The sequence below is a fragment of the Oculina patagonica genome, chromosome 3 (genome assembly GCF_052425735.1).
Source record: "Oculina patagonica isolate OP01 chromosome 3, crgOcupat, whole genome shotgun sequence".
NCBI lineage: Eukaryota > Metazoa > Cnidaria > Anthozoa > Scleractinia > Oculinidae > Oculina > Oculina patagonica.
Window position 1 is genome coordinate 29,765,071 of NC_135760.1, and position 27,473 is coordinate 29,792,543.

Sequence of the window (27,473 nt, forward strand, 5' to 3'; positions counted from 1 at the left end):
TACGTGGACGGGCTAATACAAAGACAGTGTGGGCGTGCGAGCCAGTGTTATTGTGGAACGACCAAAAATGAACGTCTGCAGACACATTAATCAGCGAGTTAAGATTCCGAGTCTTACTGGACTAGCAGTTAATGTAGCCGTAACCCCGCGTAAACTAATATATGTTGAAGAAGTTGTGTATATAAAGACAAAAACGTATACAACATATTGAATGGAAGAAATCAATCCCTAACAGGAGCCCATCATCAAGTTGATGGGCTCCTGTCCCTAATTAAAGTCAAAGGATACAGGAAGTCACAGATTGTATCGATGTGGTGAATGTGTTGAACTTCTCGGTTGATTTTTTCCAGTAGACGATACAACTCCACAACAATCTACAAAATTCAAAAAACAGAACGATAAGTTGCCTGTGTTAGTTATTACAGATAATACTGCCGACAAGAAGAATGTGAAGCAAATGACGGATCAACAACGCTACTTGTCTGGCCCTGGCTGTTCAAAGGATGGATAACGCTATCAACCGGATAAATCACTATCCAGCGGATAGCGTAATATGTTTAGTCAACACTCATCCACTGGACTGCGATTTATCCAGTGGATAGTTACCCGTTGAAAAACGGGGTCAGGTCTTGAATGGAATTATCTATTCGCACTGATCAGACGAATTGATCGAATCAACCAAATTTCAACGGGTTCCGCAAAAAGCTACTATCTCTTGAAAATTTTCAATACCGCTAATGAGATGCAAAGGTCGGATCGACAGCTCTACTTCTCGGTTGGTTAACAAGAAGATATCCATTCCGGCGATTCGTACGAATCAACATTTCTTTTTTTCAGGTCTTATCAGTTAAATAGACCACCTCCTCCTGTTACGCCAGGCTTTATTGAAACAAATGGACCCCTTCTAACTGTCAGCATCCATCCACCATCCAAAGCAGAGATTGTAAGAGCTGTGAAACAACTGAAGAATGGGAAGGCAGCAGGACCAGACGGGATTCCGCCTGAAGCACTCAAAATCGATCCTAACAACACAGCAGAAATGCTACATCCACTTTTCCTTAAGATCTGGGAAGCAGAGAAAGTTCCAACAGAATGGAAGCATGGTTATCTGGTGAAGCTGCCCAAAAAGGGAGATCTTGGACTCTGCAACAACTGGCGTGGAATTATGCTTCTCTCCATCCCAAGCAAGGTATTCTGCCGCATTATCCTTGAAAGGCTCAAGGACGCCCTGGACAAACAACTGCGATGTAACCAGGCAGGGTTTAGGAAAGATAAATCCTGCACTGACCACATTGCCACTCTAAGGATAATCATCGAACAATCCAACGAATGGCAGACTCCATTATACATGAATTTCATCGACTTCGAAAAGGCTTTTGACAGTGTTGATAGGAACATCATCTGGCAACTCATGCACCACTATGGAATTCCATCAAAGTTCATCAAGCTGATACAGGACCTATACGAGTCGTCATCTTGTCAAGTCATTCACAACGGGAAGCTGACAGAATCTTTCGAAATGAGCACAGGAGTTCGTCAAGGCTGTTTGCTGTCTCCGATGATCTTCATCATGGTGGTCGATTGGATTATGAGAGAGGTGGAAGATCAGGGTAAGACAGGAATCCAATGGACACTAACAACTCAACTCCATGATTTGGATTATGCAGACAGGGTTGGAAATTAGCGCTCGCCCACTCGCCCAGGCGAGTGTGAAAACTGGTTTTAAAGAATAAATCTTTGTTCGCTGCGTGGCACTTCTAACTGTCAATATTGCGAAAAAAGTGTATTGTAAGTGCCAAAAAGTTTATTATAAACCAAAAACTGTCGGGCGAGTACAAATCACGGATCACTCACCACAGGCGTCCCAGACTCACGATTCGAGAAATCGATGGAATAAACGATTTATGAAATCATATGAATGATTTATGCGAGCGTATGAATAATTTATGTAAGCGTACGAGTGAGTTATTTTAAGCGCATCGAGTGGGACGTGACTGCTTGAAGTCGCGCGGTGTTGTTACAATTTAGACCGTTGGAGATTTGAGCGCTCTATAAGACTTTGTATGGAGTTTAAAATAACGCGGAATAAAAGCGCTCGACAAAATAAAATTTTACATTTTTTTCAATGAAATAAAGAAAATGTACTCACCTTTCTTGAATCCTGTTGTCCTTTTGGGCTATTTCATCGTTTTTGGGGGGTTTTCAGGTTCTAGTCGTACCTGAAAACCCCCCAGTAAGGTCTATATTTGGCAATTTTTCATTGAAGAAATAGATTGCAGTCTGTTTTGCGACCGACCACCAAAGTGGCACAGTGAGTATCAAAACGTGATTAAAAATTGAAGTTGTATATTTTATTATTCGTAGAGGGAGGGGGCCTAAATTTTTCTTTTTTAATGGTAGAAGACTGGGCGAGTGAAAATTGATCTGGGCGAGTGCAATTTGAAGATCACTCGCCCGGATGGCGAGTGCTCCAAAATTTTAGTTTCGAACCCTGTGCAGACGACATATGCCTTCTTTCCCAAAAGCTACAACATATGCAAGCCAAAACCAACAACCTGGCACAGATTGCAGAGACAACCGGCCTCAGGGTGAGCAAAGAGAAAACCAAAGTGATGCGAACCAAAAGCAACTTTGCAGCGGGGCAAAATTAAGAGCACATACCAACTGAGATAGCAAGAAGGAAATGGGCTTGGATCGGCCACACACTAAGAAAACCAGGCACTGACACCACCAAGCAGGCCTTAAAGTGGAATCCGCAGGGGAAAAGAAAGGTAGGAAGACCTGCTAAGACCTGGAGAAGATCAACTGAGGAGGAGTTAAAGAAAGCTAACATCAGCTGGAACGCAGCAGAGAAGGCGGCAGTAAATAGAGTTCGGTGGCGAAGCATTGTTGACGCCCTTTGCTCCACCAGGAGCAAGGAATAAGTCAGTCATCAGGTCGACAGCGTTGGACAACCATCCCATAAAACCAAAACCGAAGCAATTGCATCTGGTCAATAACAACAGACACAAAGAACCAATCAGAACCCGGAAAAAATAGGCAACCCGTGCTAAGCGCGGGAAAACATGCTTGATCTATGGCCTGCTTTTGTTTCTGATTGGTCGAAAAACCAACCAGTCTACAGAGAACTGCCAAGTAATAGTATACACTAACAGTAATGTGTAATAAGTTATTGAAGTACAACGCTAAGCTAATTAATGTAGGCCTCTACCAGCAGCGGGTTTCAACAAGTTTATAAGATTCAGTGCTAGCCTTAGCCTGCGTTGCAGACGAACAAAACCCCGGTTATATCCGTCTGCGAATTAGAGCACAAAAGCTTGTTCCGGCCCCCCGCGTGTTACCAGGGATTTCTATAATAACCTCTGATTGGCTTTTGAAAAGGGCTGTTCTTTCGTGCGCCGTTATGGGTCGAGTGGATCTTGTGAAACCATAGTTACGCGTTCGATGAATACCAGATACCAGTTACACTGAGGCGTTCTTGTCGTATAATTTGTATATTTGCCGCTCTGTGGAATTGGTCATCCAATTTATTTCGCTTTCCACTTGTTTAGAAAAGGCACTTTATGCTGTAAGCTGTATTATTTGGAGGCGTTTTAAGTTGCGTAGAGCCATAAGACTGTCGCTTTAATAGCATATGTGAAGAGGTCATAGTCTGCACGGCTTTTCGTTTGTATATTTTGATTTTGACACCTCTGTTTAATTTGTCATATTATTACTATTGCGGTTAGTTTTGAACATTCATGTTTGCAATATCTTTTTTAAGCTCTCGAAATTTTTGCTCTGTCCTAAATTTTCCGTGAAGATGTCGACTACTTGCATTCTGCATTTGTAACGCCGGGTTGGTGTTTTTGTGTTGCAAGGTCATGTTGCTCTCATCACGGATGACGGATGGTTCGTTTGTGACATTTTTTCACCACAAGACAAAGACCTTTTTGCTTGTCAGTTGTGTTTGCTTCTTGTCGTTATTGTTTTCTTTTTTTATCAGATCGTTCGAACCGGTTGCTTTTTTACCGCTTCAAACGTTATTCTCACCGTTTGCCGTGATCGTCGCAAGTTTATTGTGTATCTGTTATTCATCAAAAGCGTAACTATGGTGTTACGAGATCCATCGACCAATCACGGCGCACGAAAGAACGGCCCTATTGAAGAGCCAATCAAAGGTAATTATAGAAATCCCTGGTAACACGCGGGGGGCCGGAACATGCTTTTTTGCTCTAATTCGCAGACGGATATAACCGGGGTTTTGTTCGTCTGCAACGCAGGCTATGCTAGCCTCTGCGTTGATCAGGTTTTCTATTTTCTTAGTTAAACGAACGAACGAACAAATGTTTCAACTGACCTAGGAATGGTTAAAAAAGGTATTCAATGAACTTTGATTAACACTGGCAACGAAACACGTTTATGCTCATAAACAAAAACCAACTTCTAGATTACGTTTTAAATACCTCTTGCAGACATCTGGGTCTTTCTTGGAAAAGCCGCTGAAGGAATGGTGCCACCAAATGACACACGTACAGAAACTGAGCCTCATTTGTGACCAGCTGTGACACGCGCTCACGAATAAACCTTCAAAGTAGAAGTCAGAAATTGAACATAAGCGAATGCAATGCAAGGTCACGCGTAATATTTTATTTCTTACGACTAGGCAAACAATGATACACGAAATATCAGTTTATATAGTGTGATCGCCCGGGTGAGAGTATTTCTGAAAACAACTTTTGTTGTCACCATCACCAACAACAGTTCTTGCCAGAGCTTCTCTCACCAGGACGATCACACTGTACCAAATACTGATATTCCTGGGTTCAAACCATTTACTATGCCACAAAATATTATCGTAAAAGGATTCTCAGTTTTGAATAGCTGCTTTTCGCAAATTTGCATCGTTTTTAAGAGGTTAATGTAAACAATTATGTGATAACAGACACAGGACTTACTGTGGAACCTGGCTTAGTTGGCCGATACTTGCATGGTGCCAGAGCGCATGCGTGACTGCCAAGACATAATCTGAGTTGGTCTCTGAATGCATGGCAACGTTGGTAGAAAAATCTAAAAACGAGTAGGGGAATGGGGCGGCTTTCCCCAAGTCCTCGAGAACGATGGGAGTTGTTGCTATGTCTCTTACGGAAAGTTCTTTGAAGAGGGCCATACAGATTTTATCATACACGACGCTCCAGTACGGCTCCTAGTAAAATAAGATAGCAAATCATCAAATTAATGATATAGAAACAGGCTTAGGGTGAAATAAGCTAGTCTGAAGTAAACATTTACCGGAAGTGACGACAAAACCAATCCCACAGCATTGATCCATTCCACAATATTTGCTCGGATGTTAGTATTGTGAGTGACATAGCTTCCTTTGAAGATGACGTCAAACAATGCTTCTCCAACTTCCTGACCCGTGACAGGTAACGCCATCAGCTCTACCCATGTCACGTGAAGAGCATGTGCAACTGGGTTTGGAAATTCGTTAAACCGCCAATCACAAGCTGGAAATGGGTGTGGAGTTTGACCAGATACAGCTAACAAAATGTTAAGTTAAATAACTGATAATAAGATCACAATATTGTCAAAATATTGTTAAAAACTGTGTAGCGCAGTCTGTGATCACAATAAGTAGCATGCGCAATTTTTGTAAATAAATCCAGACGTTCGGACTCTGTCCCTTCTGTCCCTTCATGTGCTCTGTCCCCGCACCTACAGCCGCGCGGCATAAACATTGATTGCTTTTTTTAAATAGACTCAGTTAGCGCGCGCGCACGCAATGTTGCCACCAAAGAAAATGACGCGCGCTGACTTTAACGGCATTTTCCACTGATGAAGGGACAGAAGTCCCGAAACGTCTGGATTATTTACAAAAATTAGCGCATAAACGAAACTTTAACTTTATTAAGTTAAATAACTGTTCTTTTTCTTCAATAAAGTATCTAACAAACTTGTAAGTAACAGAGTATTATATTAAAAATTACCAGTATTTTATGTAAATTAAAATATGTATTTTTATCTTGAAAAGAATAAAGATTATTTATTTATTCATTAATAGTTACCTTTCCATTCCGAGTCAAACTTTGTTTTCGGCGTCTTTCAATAACCGTACGAACTCCGCAGTTCAAAGCGTAACTAACGATTGTGTTTTACGCTGACATCAATAATAGTTACGATGATAACCAACAAAAAAAAATAAAAAAATAAAAGTAAATAAATAAACAAAATGGATCGAGATAATTGACGGCAGGGTAAAACACAACGGTTTACCGTGAGTTAAACTCGTTGAATTCTAAGCTTTAGAGTTCGGAATCCTGATTGGGACCATTTCAATGAAAGCTTTTGAGCAGCACTATTAGGCGATTCTGTTAATTATGCCGTGCAAATTGTCCAGCAATACTTTCATGAGGTGCTATTTAGCCAAGAGTGTTTATTTGTTTTTTGCTTGTTTGTTTTGTCAGCTTTGACTATTTAAACAGATAAAAAAACTCGGGCTTGATTTCACAGTTCCAAGTTCCAAGTAAAAGGATACTGTCCACAAGTCTGCCAATCACAGTACAGTAGTACGTAAGATCTGGAGTCCAGGGTGTGTCATCAGTATTAGAGAGGAAGTCTAAGTACCCCTTGGACAAAGACCTGAAGAGAAAGAGAAAAACAGCCGTTAGACGAAACAATTGGGTTCTTGAACTGTTGTCACTAAATTTCAACTGCAACAGTGTTGTAATACAGAAGAATCCTGATTTCTCAAGCCTTCCGACAACTCGGACCAAAAGTCAATTTTCTTGGATTTGCTTCACTCAGTCAAACACTGCAAGTTTAGCCCGGATTTCTCGAGCTCCTCATTTCTTGAACCAATTTTATCAGGATTCCACTGTTCTTTCATTCAAAACCAATTTTCGATGTGTAGAAATGTTAAGGTCAAGCAACATTTCACGTCGAACAAGTTCAAAACTTTAACAATACCTGCAGACTGTCTCCGAAGCAAAATTGAAATTCGCCGATGTTTTGTTTGCCCTCAACTCACTTGAAGATGAGTCTTTTAGCGAACTTAACGCACGGACACTGTACTACACAGATCTATGTTTGCGACAAATGAGTATGATTGGTTTGCTGTGTTATTTGCGTGTGCTGTGAGTTGTGCCACTTTGGTTCTGGTTTTGAGACATAAGACCGCTCTGATACTGATTTAGGAGCATTCGTCTGTGACAGCATAACATCTTGTTTGCTGAGAGCGTGTATCGCGCGCACAAACACATGGTAAATACCAATAACACAAGTGCTTACCAGCCAGCAGGGTGGACATCCTTCTGTGCACCTATCAAAGCAAACATGAGGGCGATGTCTATAGCAGTCGGTTAAAACTATGATGATGAGGTGAATTTCTTAATAACATTAAAATTTGCTCTTTTAAGCTAAAGAAAGGCCAGTTAACTTGTTATGAACCAACACACCATGGAAATATCATTAAGAAAACACATTTCCAAAATCTCGTTTAAAGTTGAGTTACAGTTGACACTGCTCTCAACCACGGCCACCCTAGGCGGGGTCCAAGCGACAGAAACAACTGACCATTATATACAGGTGACTGTTTGTATAGATTCGACTGTATTATTTTGTATAAACAAGTAAACTCACCAATAATTGCCCCAACAAGCTTCTTCTTGAGAGCGGGTTTGTCTCGCAGGCAGTGCTCGTAGTAGTGTAGTGTGTTGTACAGGTACGTTATAGGACGATCTTTTGAACAAACACCAACAAACAACCCAAATAAGATAAAGAAAAGGTGTGTTGTAATTGTTGCATATTACAGCCATTGTAGGACACTCGCATTGTCAGAAACTGGTATAACATAATACGATGCAACGTCTTGAGTTCTATAATCCCGGGGTATAATTGATGACTGTATGTCGTATTATTGTATTATAGTCGTTGCATAACTTTAATAGGTTCGTAAAATGCTTTGAAAGAAAGCAATAACTATTTGCAGTAATGCTGAAAACCCATTTGTTAGGCCGAGTAAACTGTCCACGAGTTCAATTCTTCCTCCCCGGCTCAGAAGACGCCCTAGCCGTAAAATTCTATACCGATGTCGTAGCCGTGTAGGAAGACGCGTGTAGTTTCTGGGAGTGGTTCAGCGTTACTTGTGCCGCGAGCCAGAACCGATCAGAAACACCTACACAAATCTCTCTTAAGCTCATCAGTAAGGAAGTTTTCGGGTAGAATCTGAAGTAAGACGGTTTAAGGAGAGCCAGAGACAATTTGAACAATAAATTCTATCATTATGTACTACAAAACATGACTCCAATGAACAGATATAAAATTGTCACGATACAAAATAAACCACTCAATCTCTTCTCAGTAAGGTTAAACACATTAATTTTTCTCATGTGTGACAAATTGCTTTCCAAGTTAAGAAAACTCATCAAACAAATAGAAGGCTCTTCATAATGGTGATTACATTAAAATTAAAAATTAACATTAAAAATTATCAAAAAATAAACGGTAACTTTTTTTTTAAATTAAAAGGAAAGCTATTTTTAAAGTAGCTTTCCTTTTAATTTAAAAAAAAGTTAAACAAACCATGAAACTTGTACAAGCAGCCAAGATGGTCGAGAAGACTTTCCAGTGACTTGTGTACTGGTGAGAGCTCCAGGAAACGTTGAATAACAATGTCAAAAACCTTAAAACAGAGGAACAGCATGTCGAGAAAGCTCTTCAAAGATAAAAACATTGACACTCTCAAGTGGTTTTCCTCTTGCTAAGGTTTTCCATTACTATGCTTAGTGATTGGTTTGAAAATCTCACGCCACTTTCTCATCCAATCAGAAGTAAAACCAAAAACCAATCGTGGTTTGTTCACGCACATTTTCCTGCGCTTGGCAACAGGCTACATGTTTTTACTTCGAGTTTTGATTGGTTCAATGGATTGTCTGTGTCTTCTATGATTGGCCAGAGTAATACTTTGGTTTTGGATTCAAACACATCCCGGTTTTTGATAGCAATGCCTGGACACTTACCGGCAAAAACCTCAGGCACACATTACCAAAGTAGATCGGCAAGTACTGCACTGTTGGTACTGAGGCTCCAGCGGATTCCAACAGTCCTTCAAAATAGAACCTCTCGGGGTAGCTCTGAAAGAAAACCATTTGATGAGACGCCGTAATTGAGTGGTCCTCCACTGAGGGTTTGTTATAATGCCTGTTAACCGTTAACAATAAAAAGTTCCGAAAATTTCGGAAGAATGACCCGTATTTACGGTAGCCAATTAAAAGGAAATTGCCTTTGTTCTCAAAACATTTAGGGATTACAGTAGTACCCCAGTAACTTGAACTTGGATAACTCGAACTAAGTCCCATTTCCTTTGGATTTGACCTTACTTTCTAGTCATTTGTACTCGGTTAACTCGAACAACTCGAATTCCCCGCCAACTCGAACTAAATTTCGTTTCGTTTGATCAAAATTTATCCTGAAAATTCGAATTCCGGTTCTTGTATGCCCATTGAATAACGCATAATTTCTTCCTGTCGTGTAATTGGATTTAACAATACAGCAATTTGATTGTAATTAGAGCAACGAACAGAAATCTTACCGTGTGATAGGCCATGTGTTTCTGATGCCATTCATTTTGCAGCCAGTGTTGAGGCGAGTTCTGCAAACAACAAGTCATAATAAAATTCAAACTGATTTCAAGTTAGCTGAAAGTTAAAATAACAAAGTCGTTCAAAACAGGATTAAGCTTATCCAGGAATAGCACCAACTTGAATTCAGTTTTTTAAGTTACCTTTTCCACAAATCTATGGAAAACTAAAAACGCTATTAGTTATTGCAGGTTTCCACCAAGATCACATCCCTCAGTAATTATCAGTAATTACTTTCCTTATATTTTCCTTATAATTTAATGTTATAAAAGTTACTTGACTCCGAACTCTCTGAAATTCCCATACAAACACTGTATTTCACGGTACGTTTGTCCCATTTTTAAATGGCAAATTTCACTGTACAAAGATCTATAGTGCCAACTTTGAATTCAGTTTTTTTTATCCGACATTTTCAACTTTGGATAATCTCTAGCCTGCGAATGCATCCATCTCTCATCGTTCCCAGCACTTTTGGGCGTTTGCCTCGGAGAGAGGCCCAGCGAACCTGGGAGCGAACAAAGGCAGCTGTGTTCGTAGGTCAGACACTAAACGTTTTATCCATTTGATGTTTTTTTTACAGTCTTACAAAAACCTACCTCCCGTATGAAAGCGTGCACCCGATTTCTGAAGTCGTGAGGCTTTAACAATAACAGCTGAATGATGAAGAAGCAAACTTGGGCTTCGTTTCCCTCATGACTACGCAAAGCCTAAGAAAACAACATTTCATTTCAATCATCCGCTGGCTCCTTGAAATTCACAAATAAAAAAAATAAAAAAAGGCTTACCGTTATATTTAAATTTGATATAAAACAAGGTATGGACACCTTGAATACAAGAAACCTGCTCATTTAAAACGGAAATTTAGTGAACAATGCTTCACTCACCAGGCAAAGAACAAGTCTGTCCAAAGTAACAACATTGTACTTCCATATTAGGTCATTAAGGTGTGTAATGCACTGTAGATAGGGAATAAATTAACATGTTAGACAAAGCTGCTAACTTGAGAAGACACAACTATTGGTGTGCATCCGATAAGGATTTGGGTTGGTCACAAAAACTTGTGCATTAGGGCCTATAAATTATAACGTATATATTTTAAAGTTCTTCTTCAAGTTTTCGTGTTTGTGTAGCAACACCCAAAAGTAAAAACAGCAACCGCAAAGAACTACCGAAATTAAATCTTTTAGTTCCCTCGAAAGCTCATATTTCATCAATGTATAACAAAACTAGTAACAGATACAATTACAAACAAGCCCAACCATTAATCGAGTCCCTGTTCCAAACCTTGTTAACGTGTTTTCCTCCTACAGACGTAGAAAACTCGTACACCAAGTAATCAGCAAACACTCGGACATGAGCTGTTAGCGCACGTGCTCCTAAACGTTCCAGAACTCTAACGAAAAACAATGTTCAGAGTCTTGTTAGGCGTGAACTCTAATAAAACCCTACAACGACTTAGAATATTCCTTAACCTCACTTAGCATATGAAACGTGAAGAGGATATTTGAACGATCAGGTTAAATCTGGAAAGTAGAAGACAATTTTGACTGAAGACTTACTTGTGACACACTGGACTGAGACGGCCTGATTCCAGTAACATCTTCCACAAAATACTGCAAGGTACAAATGCTAGTTACTGACTGGCAATTAATTTTGCAGTTTATTTTCTGTATCTCTTAGCTCCATGGACCTCATGTTTTCTGGAAGCAGACATTTATCATGTATTGCTAGCTCATATAACGCTGCTTATTCCACTTTGCACAGCCTACTAACAGTGTGTGTTGTTCAAGATGAAAATATATGTTTGCTTTCTTTCTCAATGAAACTCTCATCCCTCAAGTCTCAGAGACTCTTATTTTTGTATGATAGGACATTTATATCTTGTATGTTGCCAGTAAAACAGGCCATTTTCGAGTTAACTTTTGCCTCATTTTGACGAGTCCTTATGCGAAACCATTCAAATTAAATTGACTTTTATTTGCATGAATATGGACGTGCAGTTGAAATACATTTACATATGAATAGTTTCGCACGAAGACTCGTTTTGAAACAGAGGCAAAAGCTAACTCAGAAATCGCCTATTATACAGTACCAGTCTCAACATAACATTGGCAATGCTTACCAAATGAAAACATTTGTCGACGATGGATCCGCGAAATGATTAAAGATTTCATTTTCTGATGACATTGCTAAAAAAGATATAATAAGATGTTACTTACATATTGCCATTGCAATTCTCAAGGTGAAATTCTGGAGTTCTTTTTTGTGGCTACTGCTTAAGACGTGTCAATATATACAGAGAACTGCCAGTCATGTCTGTGTGTTTTTTTTGTAGTTCCATTTTAGTTCGTACCATGTCTGTTTTGAGTATCTCTTACTAAACACGTTTCGGTTTGTATGGTTTCTTTGCACTGTTGTAAAGTTGCTGTAACATTAAAGTTAATGACATTCGTGTGTTACGGGTTATAAACACCTAAAACAGAGAGAAGAGAACTTTGCAGAAATATTACACTTACATTTCCATCTCCTGTACTCGTCTTCAACTCTTTGTCGTAGTACTTGTTTAGTTTCGTGAGGACATGGATTCTGTGTGTAAAATTGTCGAAGGGCTTGAGGAAAACACGCCAAAGTGTGGCTCGCCCAACTAAATAAAGCAAACAAATAAGAAAAGTAATAAGCGAAATTGTTAAAAACAATTTCAAACTTAACTGGTATAAAATGTCAATGAGTGATAATGAAGTGCTGCTTTTCTAAACAGAGATGCTGTGAAGAACAGAATAAATCCCATTTGTTGAGACATGACCAGTTGACTAAATACATAAGCATGGATGCAGGCTCGATCAGGGAATACCAAGATTGCAACCGCAACGCGCCAGCCATTCACCACAGCCCAGTTCTATTAAAGACCAAAGTAGCTTTTTTGTATACAAACTTTTTGTTCTGAACATCGATTTTTTTGTAGCGGTTGAGCGATTTATTTGTTTTGTTAAAAATATATGTTCTGAAATTAAATTCTGAACCTTCAAAAGGCACCTAAGTGATTATTGGCGATCACGGTTTTGAAACCTATTTTGACCATTAAAATATTGGCTAATAAATAATGTATATGTACCTGTGTGGTGTATTGGTGATCAGAGATGTCAGGATTCCTTCATACCAGTTAACAGTTGATTCAGCAGCTGTAAACAAACACACAGGGCAATATTTTAAACTTAAGAAAATCTCAAACTGTAACTAAAAATACCAAGTAAAAAACCTTTAAAAACGAAAGAAATATTTACTCTTTAAAACATAGTGACAAGCTTAACAAGAAGTGTAAACCGAAAAAGAAAAAAAATACAATACAAGCTGCTACTTACAAGTGATATGCATAGCCCGTGCAATGGTCAGCACAAGGGCTCGGTTCAGTTCCTCGGATTCAGCAGACAATAGCTATGAAAAGAAATTAACAATAATTCACAGCTGTGTTGATGTATATTAGTTTTGCTCCAACGAGGGGGTAATGCTCGAAATGTAAATGTACGGCGGTTTATTTACCTACGTTGGGTGGTCAAAGTGTGGAAAACTTACGTTGACTTGCGTGCAAATTTGATCTTGACCAAAGTGTACACAAGACATCGAAAGTCCTGGCCAAACGGAGCCCAAGTGCATACAAGTGAAAATGTGCATGCACTTGCCCAGTTTCACTTGCCTGCCGACGCAGCACAACCGTTTCTTTAGAAACAACTAATAATTTTGCTCATTTATTATTGCACCAACTCGTGATGAAACAGAACAACTTCTCCTCCTAACAACAAAGCTGGAAATATTTCAAAACAGGATCCTCTTAGCGTTTGCCGGTGTGTCTAGTATTTTTGGGTATCTATGTGTTACTTGTGATTTGTATTTACCGTTTTTGGCTCGGGATTAAAACGAGACAGTTGCGGCTGTACTTCAGAGCTTCCTAATCCTGTGATTAGTCTGAGGGCCGTGCTTTCAACACTGTTAAATGTACAACGATTACCATTAACAGCTGACATGAATGACTTTCAGTAGGTCTCCCTAAACGTATATACATGACATTACAAAAAACATTTGATAAAATGTTCACTAATAACCAGCACAGTGAACAAACGTGACAGTTATTATCATGAAAATTATAAAACTTTATTTTCATCTAGTTTATAAAATGATTGCTTCAAAATCAACACATGCGCTTTGTCTTTGTAGCTAACACCAATATTCAGTAACCAGCAAAGCATACATCAATAACTTTGATAAACCTATCCACCCCCCCCCCCCCAAAGAAAAAAAAGGAAAAAAAGAAAGAAAAGGGTAGTAAATGGGTCAGATAAAGTCTTCATTGGTCCGAAGTGCCCAGTCTTGCTGAAGCTCATCACGGTTTCCATAGCATTTAGGGTCTAGGAGTATTTCTACTCCCTCTAAATGGGATGCTAGGCCATTACAGTGTTACCCCGAGTCTTAAATTGCTGGTACCCTCGAACTGGGTGGAGAGGTGGAGAGAGGCGCTGTGAGACTACAGTACCAGCATCTTGCCCAAGAACACAATGCAATGACCCTGGCCAGGCCTCGAAACCAAATCCCTTGATTGTGAATCGAGTGCACTGACCATAATGTCACCACGCCTCCACCCTGGAAGTAATTGGGTTAAATAATGAGTTAAATTACCACAAATGAAGCTGATTCTGATTTGTATGTGGCACTGCAGCAAGCGAGTGTAAATGGGAGAGCAGGGTAACTCTGTAGTGAGGCTGAATATGATGCAGTCGGTAACTGAACATTTCTAGTAGTGTGTGAAGAATTCCCCAAGCATGACTCTTGAACACATTGGGAAGCAAAGAACCTGCAGATGGTTGAAATAAACAAAAATATTCATAATGTCTTGTTATACTTTTAAATGACTTTAGTTTACTCAGTAAAAAAGGTTGTGACAAAAGAGAAAAAGATGAAGTAGTGAAGGAAAGTTTGCATACAGGCTATTAGTGACCCATCACAGCACTACTTCTCATGGGTAGGATCCAAATTCTTTAAAGCTATAGTCCCAGCACTTTTGTCAGGTCATTCTAACACATCGCCATTACCCATTTAGACACCTGAGCCAATAAAAGGACCCTAACCAGGCCCTAACATTCAACTTAATCCAGAGATCAATACACTCTCCATCTCCACTCTCCATTATATTATTATTATTAGAGAAACAAACAAACATTCATCTATCTTTCATACCAGAATCAATAATAACAAAGAATACTTAAAGAAAATATATTCCAATGATTACTAATTAGAGGCTAATTTTCTTCAATCAGACTTACTAATGAATCCTTTGATTCCAAGTGACTCAATCTCCATGTAGACAAGCAAACGACTGTAGGTTTCTACCAATGCTGGGGCCAATGCAAAAGATGACTGGGAGTTGCCCAGCTTGATGATACGATTGACAATGCTGTGAATGAGACTGAAAAGAAAACACTGACTTGAGACAGCACGCTAATGGATATAATGGGATCTACAACTAACCCAAAACATTAATTAATCCAGAACTCCATCATGAATGTTAAATCAAGGGAATCACTTACAAAAGCAGCAAGTTTCAGATATGGCTGTTTCTACAAGTCTCAAAGGGTTAATCTAACAAGCAAATGACTGTTAGATCTACCATAACCTGCACAGCGTGGTGGTTTTCTTGGCAAGAGGGCACAAAATGAGCAGCGAAACAGCCAGAGGGATCACTGCCTCCTCCCCATTCCTTTCCCAGCTTTTCCACTAATTTTGTGCCCTCACACCAACAAATTGCAATGCTATGCAGGCTTTAACTACCAAAGAAGAATAATATTTTTCCATTTCAGAAAAAAATGTTTCTAAGGACCACTTAAATGAAAAAAATTCAAACATTCTATTTTGGAATATTTTTGCTGATTTCAGTAGACTCGGGACTTAGCAAAAATACACTTACATTAGTTACGTAAAGACTGTGGCCAGAGTCCAGCTTGCTAACCACTAAGCCACCATATCAACCAAAGTTGCCATGCCGAGTACAAATCATTAGGGCTAATACTCTTTTACAAGAACTTTAATTACCCATGTATCCCTATTAAAGAGTCAGCCTCACCTCATTTTGGCATGAACAGTGAGTGAATCCAACAGACTCATTGGACATGGAACTGTTGGGCCTGCTGCAAGAGTGTTTGAAGGGCCTGGTAACTGTGTTGTAGCTTTATTGTTTCCATAACACATTTCAACCAGCACAGCCATGGGTACAGTGAAACACTCTGGGTTGGTGCTGTCTGTAGGTGTGTAAATAAAAACAATTTAGAATATTATATATTAGTATAAACTAAAACAGTGGATAGCGTTTTTGACACGCGCTGATTGGCTACTCAAACTTTGACTATCCTTTGCTATTTATCTCCGAGCCATGTGTGCAAGAAAATTGCCATCTTTGAAGGGAATAAACTTGTCAAAAATATTTTCTTTTGGGCTATATTATCTCACTGTTTTAGTATATACTGAAACAACTATTTACCAAAGTGGTGGTGGCTAGTGGTGAATATTTACCTCACCGCTTTGCACTCAACTGACTGAAGAACTCCTCAAATAAAATTTCTGTTTAACCATAGTTAGTAGACTAACTACGGTTTACTATCACCATGTTTAACTATCCTTCAGCTGTAAACAGGGACACTAACATAAATAAAGGAATAAAAAAACGCACCCGAGTGCATTGTTGAGTTATATAAGCACGCGGGAATTTTCAAGAACATGAGAGAAGTGCATAGAGAAGCACGAGGTGCAGCCGAGTGCTTCTCGCACCTCTCAAGTGTTCTTGAAAATTCCCAAGTGCTTTTATAACTCAACAATGCATGAGGAGAAAGTTTTTTATTTCTTTTATGAAATGTTAAAGAAATTGCGCACGCTAAAACTGGTGACGTAAGCATCGTGCATTATAACTCGATAAAGCATGCGCGTAACGTATGCAGCGTGCTTTATTGAGCTATAATGAACACGAACTGACCAATCACAGCGTGCGCAATTACTCGGACATTTTATAACATCTTTTAAAAAACATTCCTCCATAGTACGCAAACGAAAAAGGTAGTGCTTGTCAGGTTTTTTACTTCTCCTAGATAGTAAAAAAGAAATCTGCATGATGTCAAGAAAACTCAACCTTTGTACACTCAATGTTGCGTTTTATCAACAGCAACAAGAAAAATAATTATCTTACATTTAATGATTGATTGACTGATTGATTGATCGATCAATCTATTGACTAATTAAATATTTGATCTATCGTTTGATTGTTATTTGTTAATTTGTTTGGTTAGTTTGTTGCTGACCGAAAATATCGGCTGATGATGTGCTTTAAATACTTACAGGCATTGCAGAGAAGAGGAATCTTGTAATTTGACAAGGAAAATGAGTTAGCTGCAGCTGTTCTAGAGGACATCTGTATAAACCTGAAAACAAAATCATTTAATATAATGATTGGCTACTTTGAATGTGACTTAATTAGATTGTCCCTGGCTGGTCTTACTGGCTCTTGGGATGTCTAGTGCTAGTTCACAAAAAAGTTTTGAAATGTCAACCACTGTATAAAAGCCAGGTTACTTACTCAATTTGATCTTTAAGTGTGTGAGGAACAGCTGGTCTCCAAGTTACATCCTCAGACTGGGCCTTAGAAAAATAAAGAAAAGGATTGATACAGTACAGAAACTCATAGGGGTTGAAACGGGTAACGTGCATTCACAGCCTTTGAATATTTACTTTTGCCAATATTTGTTTGCCATATTAGTATGCGAATGCTTTATACATGTAATGACACATGCAACAACATTTTCAGTTTTGTGGTGAGTTACTTAAATTCCGACGCGGACACCAAAAATTAGTCACAGAAACTAATTAAAGGAAGAAATTCATAATAAATAAACATAAAGCAGGAGAATTTAACCAAATTTAACTTAATTCAACAAGCTTGTAAAACAATCAAGTGTGAGCTAGCGCGCACTGTGAATTCAATCCAAGTATTGCAATTTTGATTGGTTAATTTTTTCTTGTGTTTTTCCAAATATGGAACTTAATGGACACAAATGTGCAAACGCTTTGAATAATACGAATCATAGGAAGTTACACGTTTCAACCCTTATGGGTTACTGTTCAGTAAGATTTCCCAACATTACAAAAAATATTTACAACAAAAAAATAAAAATATATAATAAAAAAAAATGGGGGGGAAAAGGGGGGAAAAAACCAAAAAAAAAAAAAAAAAAAAAAAAAAAAAAAAAAAAAAAAAAAAAAAAAACAATAACTTATAGGTCAAAAAATGGAAAACAAGTCTTTTCATGACTCTTTAATCTTTAAAGACTGCAAAATCTAAATTAAGGGTGAATTTCTTTGTCCAGTATGCTCCATTATCTTAAGGAATAAGACCGCCCGAAACAGACCGCGGGCAAAGGCTTAAATCCATGCATGCAAGGAAGGAGCATGTTCCAGGCATATTGTCAATTGAAGGGAGTGCAAAGAATAACCGGTTGAAAAGGGCAAGGCGAGAAAACAGAGGAGAGGAGAGGAGATGAGAGAGCACCTGTAATCTCGCCCCATCCCCGGTCCTCTACTCTTTTGTTTCCCCAACTAACCAATACCTGGAACAGGCTACCAGGCTCAGTGGAGTAAAAGGGGCCCAAAAGAAGTGCAGCTTTTTTTTCCTCTTTTTATTGAGTTATCTTGTCACTTCCTGAGTGCATTAATTGAAGGCGTAAGTGCAAGAAACGCACTTTGTGTTTTGGCCAAATTGAAAATTCTCACAAACAACTCCAAATTTCGCACGCAAGTTCGTTTACGTGTGCTCAACACTGCCCTGTATTTAATTTTTCTGGTCTCTCCTTCGTTTTCGAAAAATAACACATGCAAAAAGACAAGGTTTTTGCTTGCGCGGCGTCTTTTGACTTTTCTTTTACAAAAGCTTTTGTTTCTCAAGACGATGAAGTCAGCTAAACTTTTAGGGTTACAGTCCTAGCCCTAACGCAAAAGGTAACCCCAAGGCCGTAGGGTCGGGATTAGAGTTTCAGGTTAGGGTTACAGACTTAGCCCTAACGCAAAAGCCTAGCCCTAACGCAAAAAAAAAAAAAAAAAAAAAAAAAAAAGTTTAACACTAACCCCAAGGGATTAGGGAGTTAAGCCGTTTCAAGTTAAGTTTAGGATCAGAGTCAGCCTCAACCTTTTATAGATCGCGCTTTTAATGCAGTAAGCTTTCACGCCAGTTTGCTTGCAGCTAGCTTTTTCTGCAGTCTGTTTGCAGTTATCTAGTTTTTGTTGTTTCGGGCAAGACTATTCTACTCTGTTACCGTTACCGTTAGCTGTACTGAATTTGCCGAGCTGAAAGTGAAATAAAGACTGATTGTTGATTGAATACGTTTGCTCGTGTTGTCACATTATACTAGTTTTGCTTTCAGTTGAGTGCCGCCGGCTTGCTCTCACTTCTATCTCCACTCCTTACATCATCACACATCTACAAAATCCCGCGAAAACAAGATAAACTTATGAGGTTTTCGTTCGCACGAATCGATAGATTCATTGATGAATATTTAATGAGACACAGAAAATATTTTGCGAAGGGAAGGTGTCCTGGGGAACATATAAAGAATTTTTTAAAGTCTAAAACCAGGTCACTTCTCGGCAACTTTGTCGCGGCAGCACCCGAGCGGATCCTGCAAAACTCGCGTTGACGAAGTTCCCGGCAAGAAACCTCTTGTTTTAGACTCTCTATGCCGCCAGGCTCAAAACTACCTCGGTTTGTGCAACGTTTTTTCCGAAGCGCTAAACAGCGCTGTTGTACAAAATAAAGGCAGAAACATCACTCAGTTCTTCGAGCGATGCTGTAAACTTACGGGTATTCAGACTTAATGATGTCCTTCAACCACCTGGCAGCAGCACTTACGCTAAAACTAACCAAAGGCTTCAAATGATTTTCAGGAACAAACGGCCATTTTTTTTTTCTCTTTCCTCTCACGTGACGCCTATCAGGTGACATCGCGTCACAATGTGTTCAGTCCAGTCCTTTTCTTAAAGCGAATCCTCAAAATGGTGGATAGGAACTAAAATCATGGCTCTGACACGTTTTTCAACCTCCCCGGACAGTTAAATAACGCTAGAAGGAAAGATTTACACGCGATGTATCAAAAAACTCATGCTGCTGGCTGACGGTGGAGAACGTAAGCTTTGCAAAACGCCTTTGTTCTTTGCATACGTAATTTCTAAAAAACGAAGCTAGATTCAGCGAATTTGAATACAGATCAATGTTAAGCACACGTAAACGAACTTGCATGCGAAATTTGGAGTTGTTTGTGACATTTTTTAAATTTGGCCAAAACACAAAGTGCGTTTCTTGCGCTTAGGCCTTCAATTATTCATAACCTTGTAAATAATAAAGATGGTAAATGATGAATTCGACATTGCTGATCCTAGCAGTATGCAGGACGCGTGTCACTTATCAACCTAGTAAAATGGCCCAGCTCACAACGAGTCTCTCATAGCTCAGTTGGTTAGAGCGCCCAACCGGTATCTGGGAGGCCATGGGTTCGATTCCCGTCGGGGACTCAGAATTTTTCTTTGTCCCATGCTCGAGTTATGTTAAAAACTTCATCTTCATTAATAACCTTGAACCAAAGCAGGCTGGTTAAGGTTATACTATCTGTCGTATAGGCTTTAGCATAACCTTTTTTTAAAAGAAACTCACTTTCTGTTTAGATAGAAAACAAACTCTTTTGAAAACTTTTGCCTGCAGAGAATGTTGTCATTCATGTAAAATTGAATCCTCTTAAAAATGTTGCAATGCAGATATAGAGAGTACAAGGAAATTGAGAGCAGTAAAGCATTTGCAGATATTTTAGACAATACATAAAACACCTTAAAATCAAAGGAATTAATTTTAACTTGTAAGCTTAGTTTACCTTCTTTGCTAAGTGAACCCAGATGCAGGCCATAGCTAATGAGTGAACTGAATCAGCCTTAGTGATGTCAGGGAGGGGCAGTGGCTAGAACAGAACAATAAAAAAAAAGTTAGGTAATAAGTTCCTAAGTCCTGACATCGTTAAAATATATAGCCGGTAATATTAAAAAGTTCACAATGGTGTACACAGCATAAGGTGCAAGGAGAGCTCCTTTAATTTAATACATTTCCGACAGCTAATAATTATTGAGTATCAATTTTTAATTTTTTTAGTGTTCAGTTATTGTTTTGCCAGCCTATTGATGACCCTTGTCTGACTTTTTAAAACAAAACTGTACTGAAGCAAAAACTAGTCCAGAATACTAAAATTAATAATTAATTGACAAATGTTGATTGTTAAAACCTGGAGCATTGGATAAAGTATTTCCATAGTTTTTAATAGCTGAGCAGCCACTGGATGTCAGCCATTAAAACACATGTCAAACAAACATGGTCAACAAAAGTTGCCTTACAGTCTTTTTTTTTGCTAACTAAAATTAGCATGGCTATTTTTAATGTTGAAAAAAATGCAATGATTTTTCATTGGACGAGATGATTATACATTAGACAACTTATATAGTAAACTCATATCCAATGCACGCTGATGGAATAATAATTGTCAATTGTACTCAGCAAAGTCATCTTTACAGCAGTCAGACTAATTTAAAAATTTTAATGTATTTCCTAAGATGAACAGAATACGACACACTACAACTATGAGTGAGCAACTGAGTTTTATCACACCATCACCAACCTGTTTCTCTGGGTAGAGCAAATCAAAGAGCTTCATTACAGGCCGAAAATCACTCAGCTATAAAAAAAAAATGTAATATAAAGAAATAAAACCAAATAACACCTACTTCTACAATATAACTAGTAAATAAAAAATAAACTGCCAACTCTCCAAGTTAACTTTTTTCCTTAGTGACCACTTGGCGACTACCTAATAAGTATTTACAATACGTTAATTCGCCATGGGCAATTTTGGTCGCCAAAATATAGATTGTAAATCTACGTGCCAAAAAGCGTGAATGAAACGAAACTTCACCACAATTTTTTCCTGGGAAAAAAACTTAATGAAAGAAACAAAGAGAATAAATTTTGTGGTCCTTTTCCCCAGTAGGTCTAGGGTGGTTTTTTTTTGGGGGGGGGGGGTTTAAAGAAAAAAAAGGACCCCCCCCAGAACAACTAATTTTTTTATATGAATCCATAACGTTCAGAGCATTATTTTTTCAGTTTGGGTGATAAATTTGCTCAAGCTCTGGAGCAGTCTTCTTGTGGTCGCCAGGCTGGCGACTTGCTCCACAATTTAGTCACCAGTTCCCAAATTCTAGTCGTCATGGTGACTAAGATGGTCGCAACTTCGGAGGATTGACTATCTAAGTCCTTTTTGGCAAAATACAGTGCAATTCAGTTTAAAGTGGTGACTGCATGTTAATCATAATAATTCAGTGATTCATTAACATTTATAGGCTGCATCTACAGTGTACATTGTACACCCTAAGTTAACTTACAGGATTTTTCTGGATACTTCCAGAGATAAACTGCAGTAAAACCCACATCAGATGATCCCTTCCTTTTTTAAGGTTCCTTCCGCTTAACTGTTAATCAAAGGAAAGAAAAAAGAAAAAAATGTATGGCTAATAAGTATTTCACATTTTAAGCTTGGGAATTTTGCAGTGCTGGGAACTTGACGTCTTGAGAGCTCTGTTGGCTTGAAGATGCTGGGGGGGGGGGGGTCAAGAGATTAGGATAATGCACCATAATTTGTCTAGCCTCTTGTGGCATATTACCAATGACGCCATTCTACCCTTGGCTTGCTCTTGTTTGGCTGTATAGTTCACTTAGGAAGATAGGAATATTGACAAACAAACTTACTCTAAATATGACTAAAACCGAGTTTATACTTATTGGATCTAGGCAGAGGCTTAGTAATCTTACAGGTTCCCCGAAAGTTGCAATAAACGATTTTCAAGTTAGCCAGGTCAAGTCTGCAAAATCACTTGGAGTGATCATCGACGACAGACTTGATTGGAGTAGTCATATCGAGAAACTAACAAAGAAAATTGCTTCTGGGATTGGGGCCTTAAAACGAGTAAGGCACCTGGTCCCTCAAGCAACCTTACACCTAATATACAGAGCTTTAATACAACCGCATTTCGACTACTGCAGTACTGTTTGGGGAAACTGTGGGATTACTTTGCAAAACAAGCTACAAAAGCTACAGAATAGAGCAGCCCGTGTTTTGACCTTCTCAAACTATGACGCGCACGCTGGTGATTTATTTGAAATTCTAGGATGGAAAAATCTAGCTCGCCAGCAGCAAATTCAAAAAGCCACGATGGTTTACAGATCTCTGCACGGGTTGGCTCCAGACTACCTATCATCTAAATTTGAAAAACGAGAAACCGCGTACAACCTAAGGGACTCTGAAAACAAACTCAATGTTCCATTACCGCGCACTAACTATTACAAAAACAGCTTTACGTACAGTGGCGCCATCTTGTGGAACAGTCTTCCTATTAACGTAAGACAAGCAGAGTCCCTTGGGCAATTTAAAAAACTAATTGAACGAGTACTCTAGGGCACGGCATTCATGGAAAGCAGCTTTTTATTTTTGTACATATATTTTTATATTTCCCCTCTTTCTTGTATATATATTATAATTAGATTGTTGTATTGTGAGCTGATGAATTTGACCGTGTTTTAAATAAAGATTATCCATCCACATCTGATGCCCGCAATTTTGATGAGGAAATAACATTATGCTTATTTGAAGTATCATGCCCCATTCTAACCTAAATAGTTCTCTGTTCTATGGACTTAGCAATAACGGACTACACTCTACCATTAAACAGTTTCTGGGTGAACAATATCCGTTATGGAAATGAATAAGCAGTGTACCTTTGTGTAGAGGGATAAGACCATGTGTGGAAAGCTTGCAAACTGAAAAAGCACAAAGAAAATAAGGTGGCTCGACAAATGATGCCACAGCAGCTGACATCCTGTCTCACTAATGCTCGCTTCATTCTCCTCTGACCTTTCCATGGCTACAACTATCAGGTCAACTAAGAGCTCTTCTAAAGCTGGACATCTTTGCTTTTGCTGGAAAAAGGAGATGAAACAACCATTCAATAAGTGAATTAACATACCTGTACAAGTATAACAATTTCAAAATGTTGTCTGATAACAGCTGTAATTTATTACCTGATGTACAAGTTGCATTCAGTATTACATGTATGAAGGTAAACAAGCAAATACAATTTTGTGTATCTGGCATGCAGCGTGGGAGAGCCTGTGTGAGTGAGTCATGATTGGCTTTGGTTCTGATTGGTTGAGCAAGTGGCAGGAGTTCTTAAACCAATCAATAAGTGTAGAGATGCAAAACCAAAGCAAATGTAAATCTTAATGTTGAAACTTCAGTGAAAATCACTATTACTATTTATAATATCCTCAATATGACTACATGCACAAATATAATAAATTATGGAGTAGGAACCTGTTTGTTGAGTCCCAACATGGTACAGATAACATCACGGGAATATGGCTGGGCAATAACATACTGTAACAGTTTAGTCTGAGGTTCCAACAAATCCTGCAAGTGTAAGACAACAAAATGTCAGACAACAAAATTGTGAACCAAAAGGAGACACTTTACCACCAGAACATTTTCTAAATAACTTTATTGTTGATTATTATTTATATTCTGACCACGGGATCAATCAATAAATTTTAAAGTTTTGAGCAGTGAATTTAAAGGCCTGGCAAAAAGATTAGCCTTACTGTGTACTGAAATTCAAATCAAATTCTCCTTGCCCATTTCCAAGGAAGGTAAATGTAGGGCTTCAAGGTCACTCTAAAGTCATGAGAGTGACTTTGATGTAGCTGTTGTGGTTTAAATTTATCTTTGGTTTAAAATTTTTCAAACCAGTTTGATTTTTATTTTTCATTGTCTCCTATTCATTATCATAATCTGAAACAAAAGGATATAAAAATCAAACTGGTTTGAAAAATTTTAAACCAAAGATAAATTTAAACCACAACATAGCCATGGAACTCTCGAAAAAGAGAAATTATAATTACATACAAGAACTACAACATTGATTGTTTGCTCATTTATTTAAATACATCTTCAAACAGACAAGACCACAGAGACAATAATATTATTAACTTATATGTAGTGTAGTGGTCTATCACCAGATTCTCAGTATTACATGTAACATAATGAAAAATGTATAGTTATCTGTTGGAATAATTTGAGGGTTTTTTGAGGGTTTTGGGAGCTAAGGGCTTTGTTGAAAAGAAACTACCACTAGTTTGTTATCTTAACATACCTTGTCGTATGGCAGAAGTCCTTTTAGAGGGAAACTAAGTGTGTGAGGATCTAGTTTCCACACACTTATGGAAGAGCCAGGATGACCAATCACAGGAAGAAGGGATGGGCGACCTGTGGTGAATGGAGTACAAAAGCATAATTTAATGATTCTTTGATTATTAGACTAAGTATGGTATATTACATATACCGGTATTAATCAAATCAAGAACAATGTCATGGATATCAAAGACATGACTCGTGCTTCAACTATAATATTTATCACAAAGTCATGCCACAGTTTTGGATATTTTTTAAAGTTATTGTCCAGCTTTTAGCCAAATAGGAAAATCACTTTTTAGGGAGGACTAAACTTGGATTGAGAGTTATTTTGAGAAAATGTGAAATCTTTAAATAGATTTGCACTCAAAATATTGGAATACACCGTCCATGCCTAAATGTTGACCCAGGCCCTCCTAAAAGGGTCGCACCTTAGGCCTAATTGAAAGTTCAGGGACCCCCAAATCTTGCCAAGAAACATGGTGAACATCCACCTAAGAGTAGCCGTGAGAAAAGCTGTAATCAAACAACCTGACTTTGAGTGACAGTAATAATCACTCTGGACCCAGTAGCCTGTGAATACAGCTGCCTCTCATTTGCTCCCGCAACGAAGAGCCAAACGCATTTCGCTCTTCGTTGCAGAAGCGAATGAGAGGGGGCTGTATTCGCAGGCTAGGACCCTAGTTGCTTTTTACTTAGCCCATTGAGCAAGAAGTAGAAATAAGGAAGGAAAATGGCCTCCCAAAATCGGGGGGTGAGATGTGCATCTTGTCGCTCCCTCTATTTTTTTGCATTTTTTTTTTTGCTTTACACTTAGCTTGATGGACTAAAAAAAGGGGCACTGCATGTAGTCTATGGGTCTTGTAGATTACTGCATGTAAATTACCAATAACATTCTCTTCCAGGATGAATACACTCAACAAATTACTCCTCCTACTGGTTCGTCTGCACTCAAACTATCATGCCTGATGATACACGGTAATATTTTATACATATATGTACCATAACCTTATGAGTAGTGCCCTAATCAGGGTCCTTGTGTTGTAATCTTAGGTAAGACGTACACTTTGCTCTTTCGTTGCCTTTGTCAACCCAGGGCCCTGCAGTTGTTTAAGGGTGTACTTACCAATTACAGACACCATGCGGGCAAGAGGCCTGAATGTCTCCATAAAATCTGAAAGAAGCTTGGCAATAGCCTAACAAAGGAACCACCAATAGTGTCAACACTGTTTAGTAAATCTCCGCTTAACTTGGTTACAAGTTATCTCCATTGAGGTCAATACTTTACCACAAGACATTAATTATTCATTTGAGAAAATAGCATAATTTACAAGACATCTAGTTTTCATTAGCTGGAAAAGAGTAACAGGTACTTGGCACTGAATGACTTTGGTTTTACATCTCAGATGATCAGGTCTCAGTTTTACCATCTCAGGTAGTATATACCTTTTTCTGTTCAATTGCATTTTGAAGCTTAACGTTTTGGTGTTTTGGTACAGCTGTAGTTTTATTTAATATTTGTAATATTTGTATGCTGAATAAAAATGTTAGGTAGTGACACTGTAAAGGAATAGATGGGATGGCACAAAATGTGAACACCCTCTCTGCACTACTTCTCTGCCACTCAGGAAACTTGACTCTTATTTGATTGGTTAGTTGTTTTCAGGGTGCATGTGTATTTCCCTGGGTCTAGATTAGACATCTGCCTTTTGTACCCTTGCTGAGTACATCTACATACCCAATGAGGCTTGACCTTTCCCTCAGGAAAATTTTTGTAAATCTGCAAATTAACGCACAATGATAGTACCTTTAACTATATCATAAGCTGCACAAAAATTCACTTACACCTCATCTTTGTAACATGTTTGAGGTACGTAGACATTATTTATTTACCAATACATTTTCACAACTTTTCACAAAATTTTACAAAATCAAGCTCGATTAAGGTGGTATATTTGTAATACTTTTCACCCTCACACTTAATCAATAAGCATTTTTATACATTCAAGTAGATGTACTCTGAGAAGCTCTTTATTGACAAATTTAAGATGATTTAATACCTCATTTATAACGAAGTAGGCTGGCAATAGGCAAGCATTCCTGTCTAGAATGTAACGTACAACCTGAAACCAGTAACCAGATACATGTTGTAGAACAGAAACTATACTGTAGGGAAAAAAAGTCTCCTGAACTGGACAGGTATAATAGTGCAAGTTGCAGAATGACTGCAAGACCATGAAGTAATTATTACTAAAAGCACCTGCAAATAACAAAATTTATTCCATCTGCACAATAAAATAATAATAATTGGTTTTATCACAATAATTATTATTGTCATTGATCTATGATAAAGAAGTAACTGATTTCTCTATAACAAACACTATGTAGTAAATCACGTACCTTAAAACAGGCCTGTATACGATCAGTGAATGCAGCATCAGGAACAATTGGTATAGTGTGGAATATTTGAAACACCAAACTTAAAATGTCACGACAACTC

The 27,473-nt window shown here is 38.4% G+C and overlaps 1 protein-coding gene across 1 annotated transcript in view; it reads right to left on the minus strand.

Moving 5' to 3' along the window:
* The window catches only part of LOC144647461 (mediator of RNA polymerase II transcription subunit 23-like), a 34,541-nt gene that overhangs the window by 1,619 nt on the left and 5,449 nt on the right, over positions 1 to 27,473 (minus strand). The window contains exons 6-39 of the mRNA XM_078507265.1: positions 27,374 to 27,472; positions 27,034 to 27,096; positions 26,712 to 26,753; positions 26,100 to 26,169; positions 24,936 to 25,048; positions 24,101 to 24,196; positions 23,506 to 23,706; positions 22,116 to 22,202; positions 21,356 to 21,412; positions 20,564 to 20,647; positions 17,230 to 17,291; positions 16,992 to 17,074; positions 15,730 to 15,904; positions 14,933 to 15,075; positions 14,289 to 14,463; positions 13,511 to 13,601; positions 12,980 to 13,052; positions 12,733 to 12,799; positions 12,137 to 12,264; positions 11,743 to 11,809; positions 11,180 to 11,233; positions 10,905 to 11,013; positions 10,505 to 10,576; positions 10,217 to 10,327; positions 9,572 to 9,631; positions 9,000 to 9,113; positions 8,563 to 8,662; positions 7,621 to 7,719; positions 7,270 to 7,300; positions 6,518 to 6,621; positions 5,272 to 5,522; positions 4,938 to 5,185; positions 4,446 to 4,566; positions 289 to 374 (exon numbers count right to left, since the gene is read on the minus strand). Of these exons, the coding sequence (XP_078363391.1) occupies positions 289 to 374; positions 4,446 to 4,566; positions 4,938 to 5,185; positions 5,272 to 5,522; positions 6,518 to 6,621; positions 7,270 to 7,300; positions 7,621 to 7,719; positions 8,563 to 8,662; positions 9,000 to 9,113; positions 9,572 to 9,631; positions 10,217 to 10,327; positions 10,505 to 10,576; positions 10,905 to 11,013; positions 11,180 to 11,233; positions 11,743 to 11,809; positions 12,137 to 12,264; positions 12,733 to 12,799; positions 12,980 to 13,052; positions 13,511 to 13,601; positions 14,289 to 14,463; positions 14,933 to 15,075; positions 15,730 to 15,904; positions 16,992 to 17,074; positions 17,230 to 17,291; positions 20,564 to 20,647; positions 21,356 to 21,412; positions 22,116 to 22,202; positions 23,506 to 23,706; positions 24,101 to 24,196; positions 24,936 to 25,048; positions 26,100 to 26,169; positions 26,712 to 26,753; positions 27,034 to 27,096; positions 27,374 to 27,472 (3,536 nt within the window). The remainder of the gene's footprint in view (positions 1 to 288; positions 375 to 4,445; positions 4,567 to 4,937; positions 5,186 to 5,271; positions 5,523 to 6,517; positions 6,622 to 7,269; positions 7,301 to 7,620; positions 7,720 to 8,562; positions 8,663 to 8,999; positions 9,114 to 9,571; positions 9,632 to 10,216; positions 10,328 to 10,504; positions 10,577 to 10,904; positions 11,014 to 11,179; positions 11,234 to 11,742; positions 11,810 to 12,136; positions 12,265 to 12,732; positions 12,800 to 12,979; positions 13,053 to 13,510; positions 13,602 to 14,288; positions 14,464 to 14,932; positions 15,076 to 15,729; positions 15,905 to 16,991; positions 17,075 to 17,229; positions 17,292 to 20,563; positions 20,648 to 21,355; positions 21,413 to 22,115; positions 22,203 to 23,505; positions 23,707 to 24,100; positions 24,197 to 24,935; positions 25,049 to 26,099; positions 26,170 to 26,711; positions 26,754 to 27,033; positions 27,097 to 27,373; position 27,473) is intronic.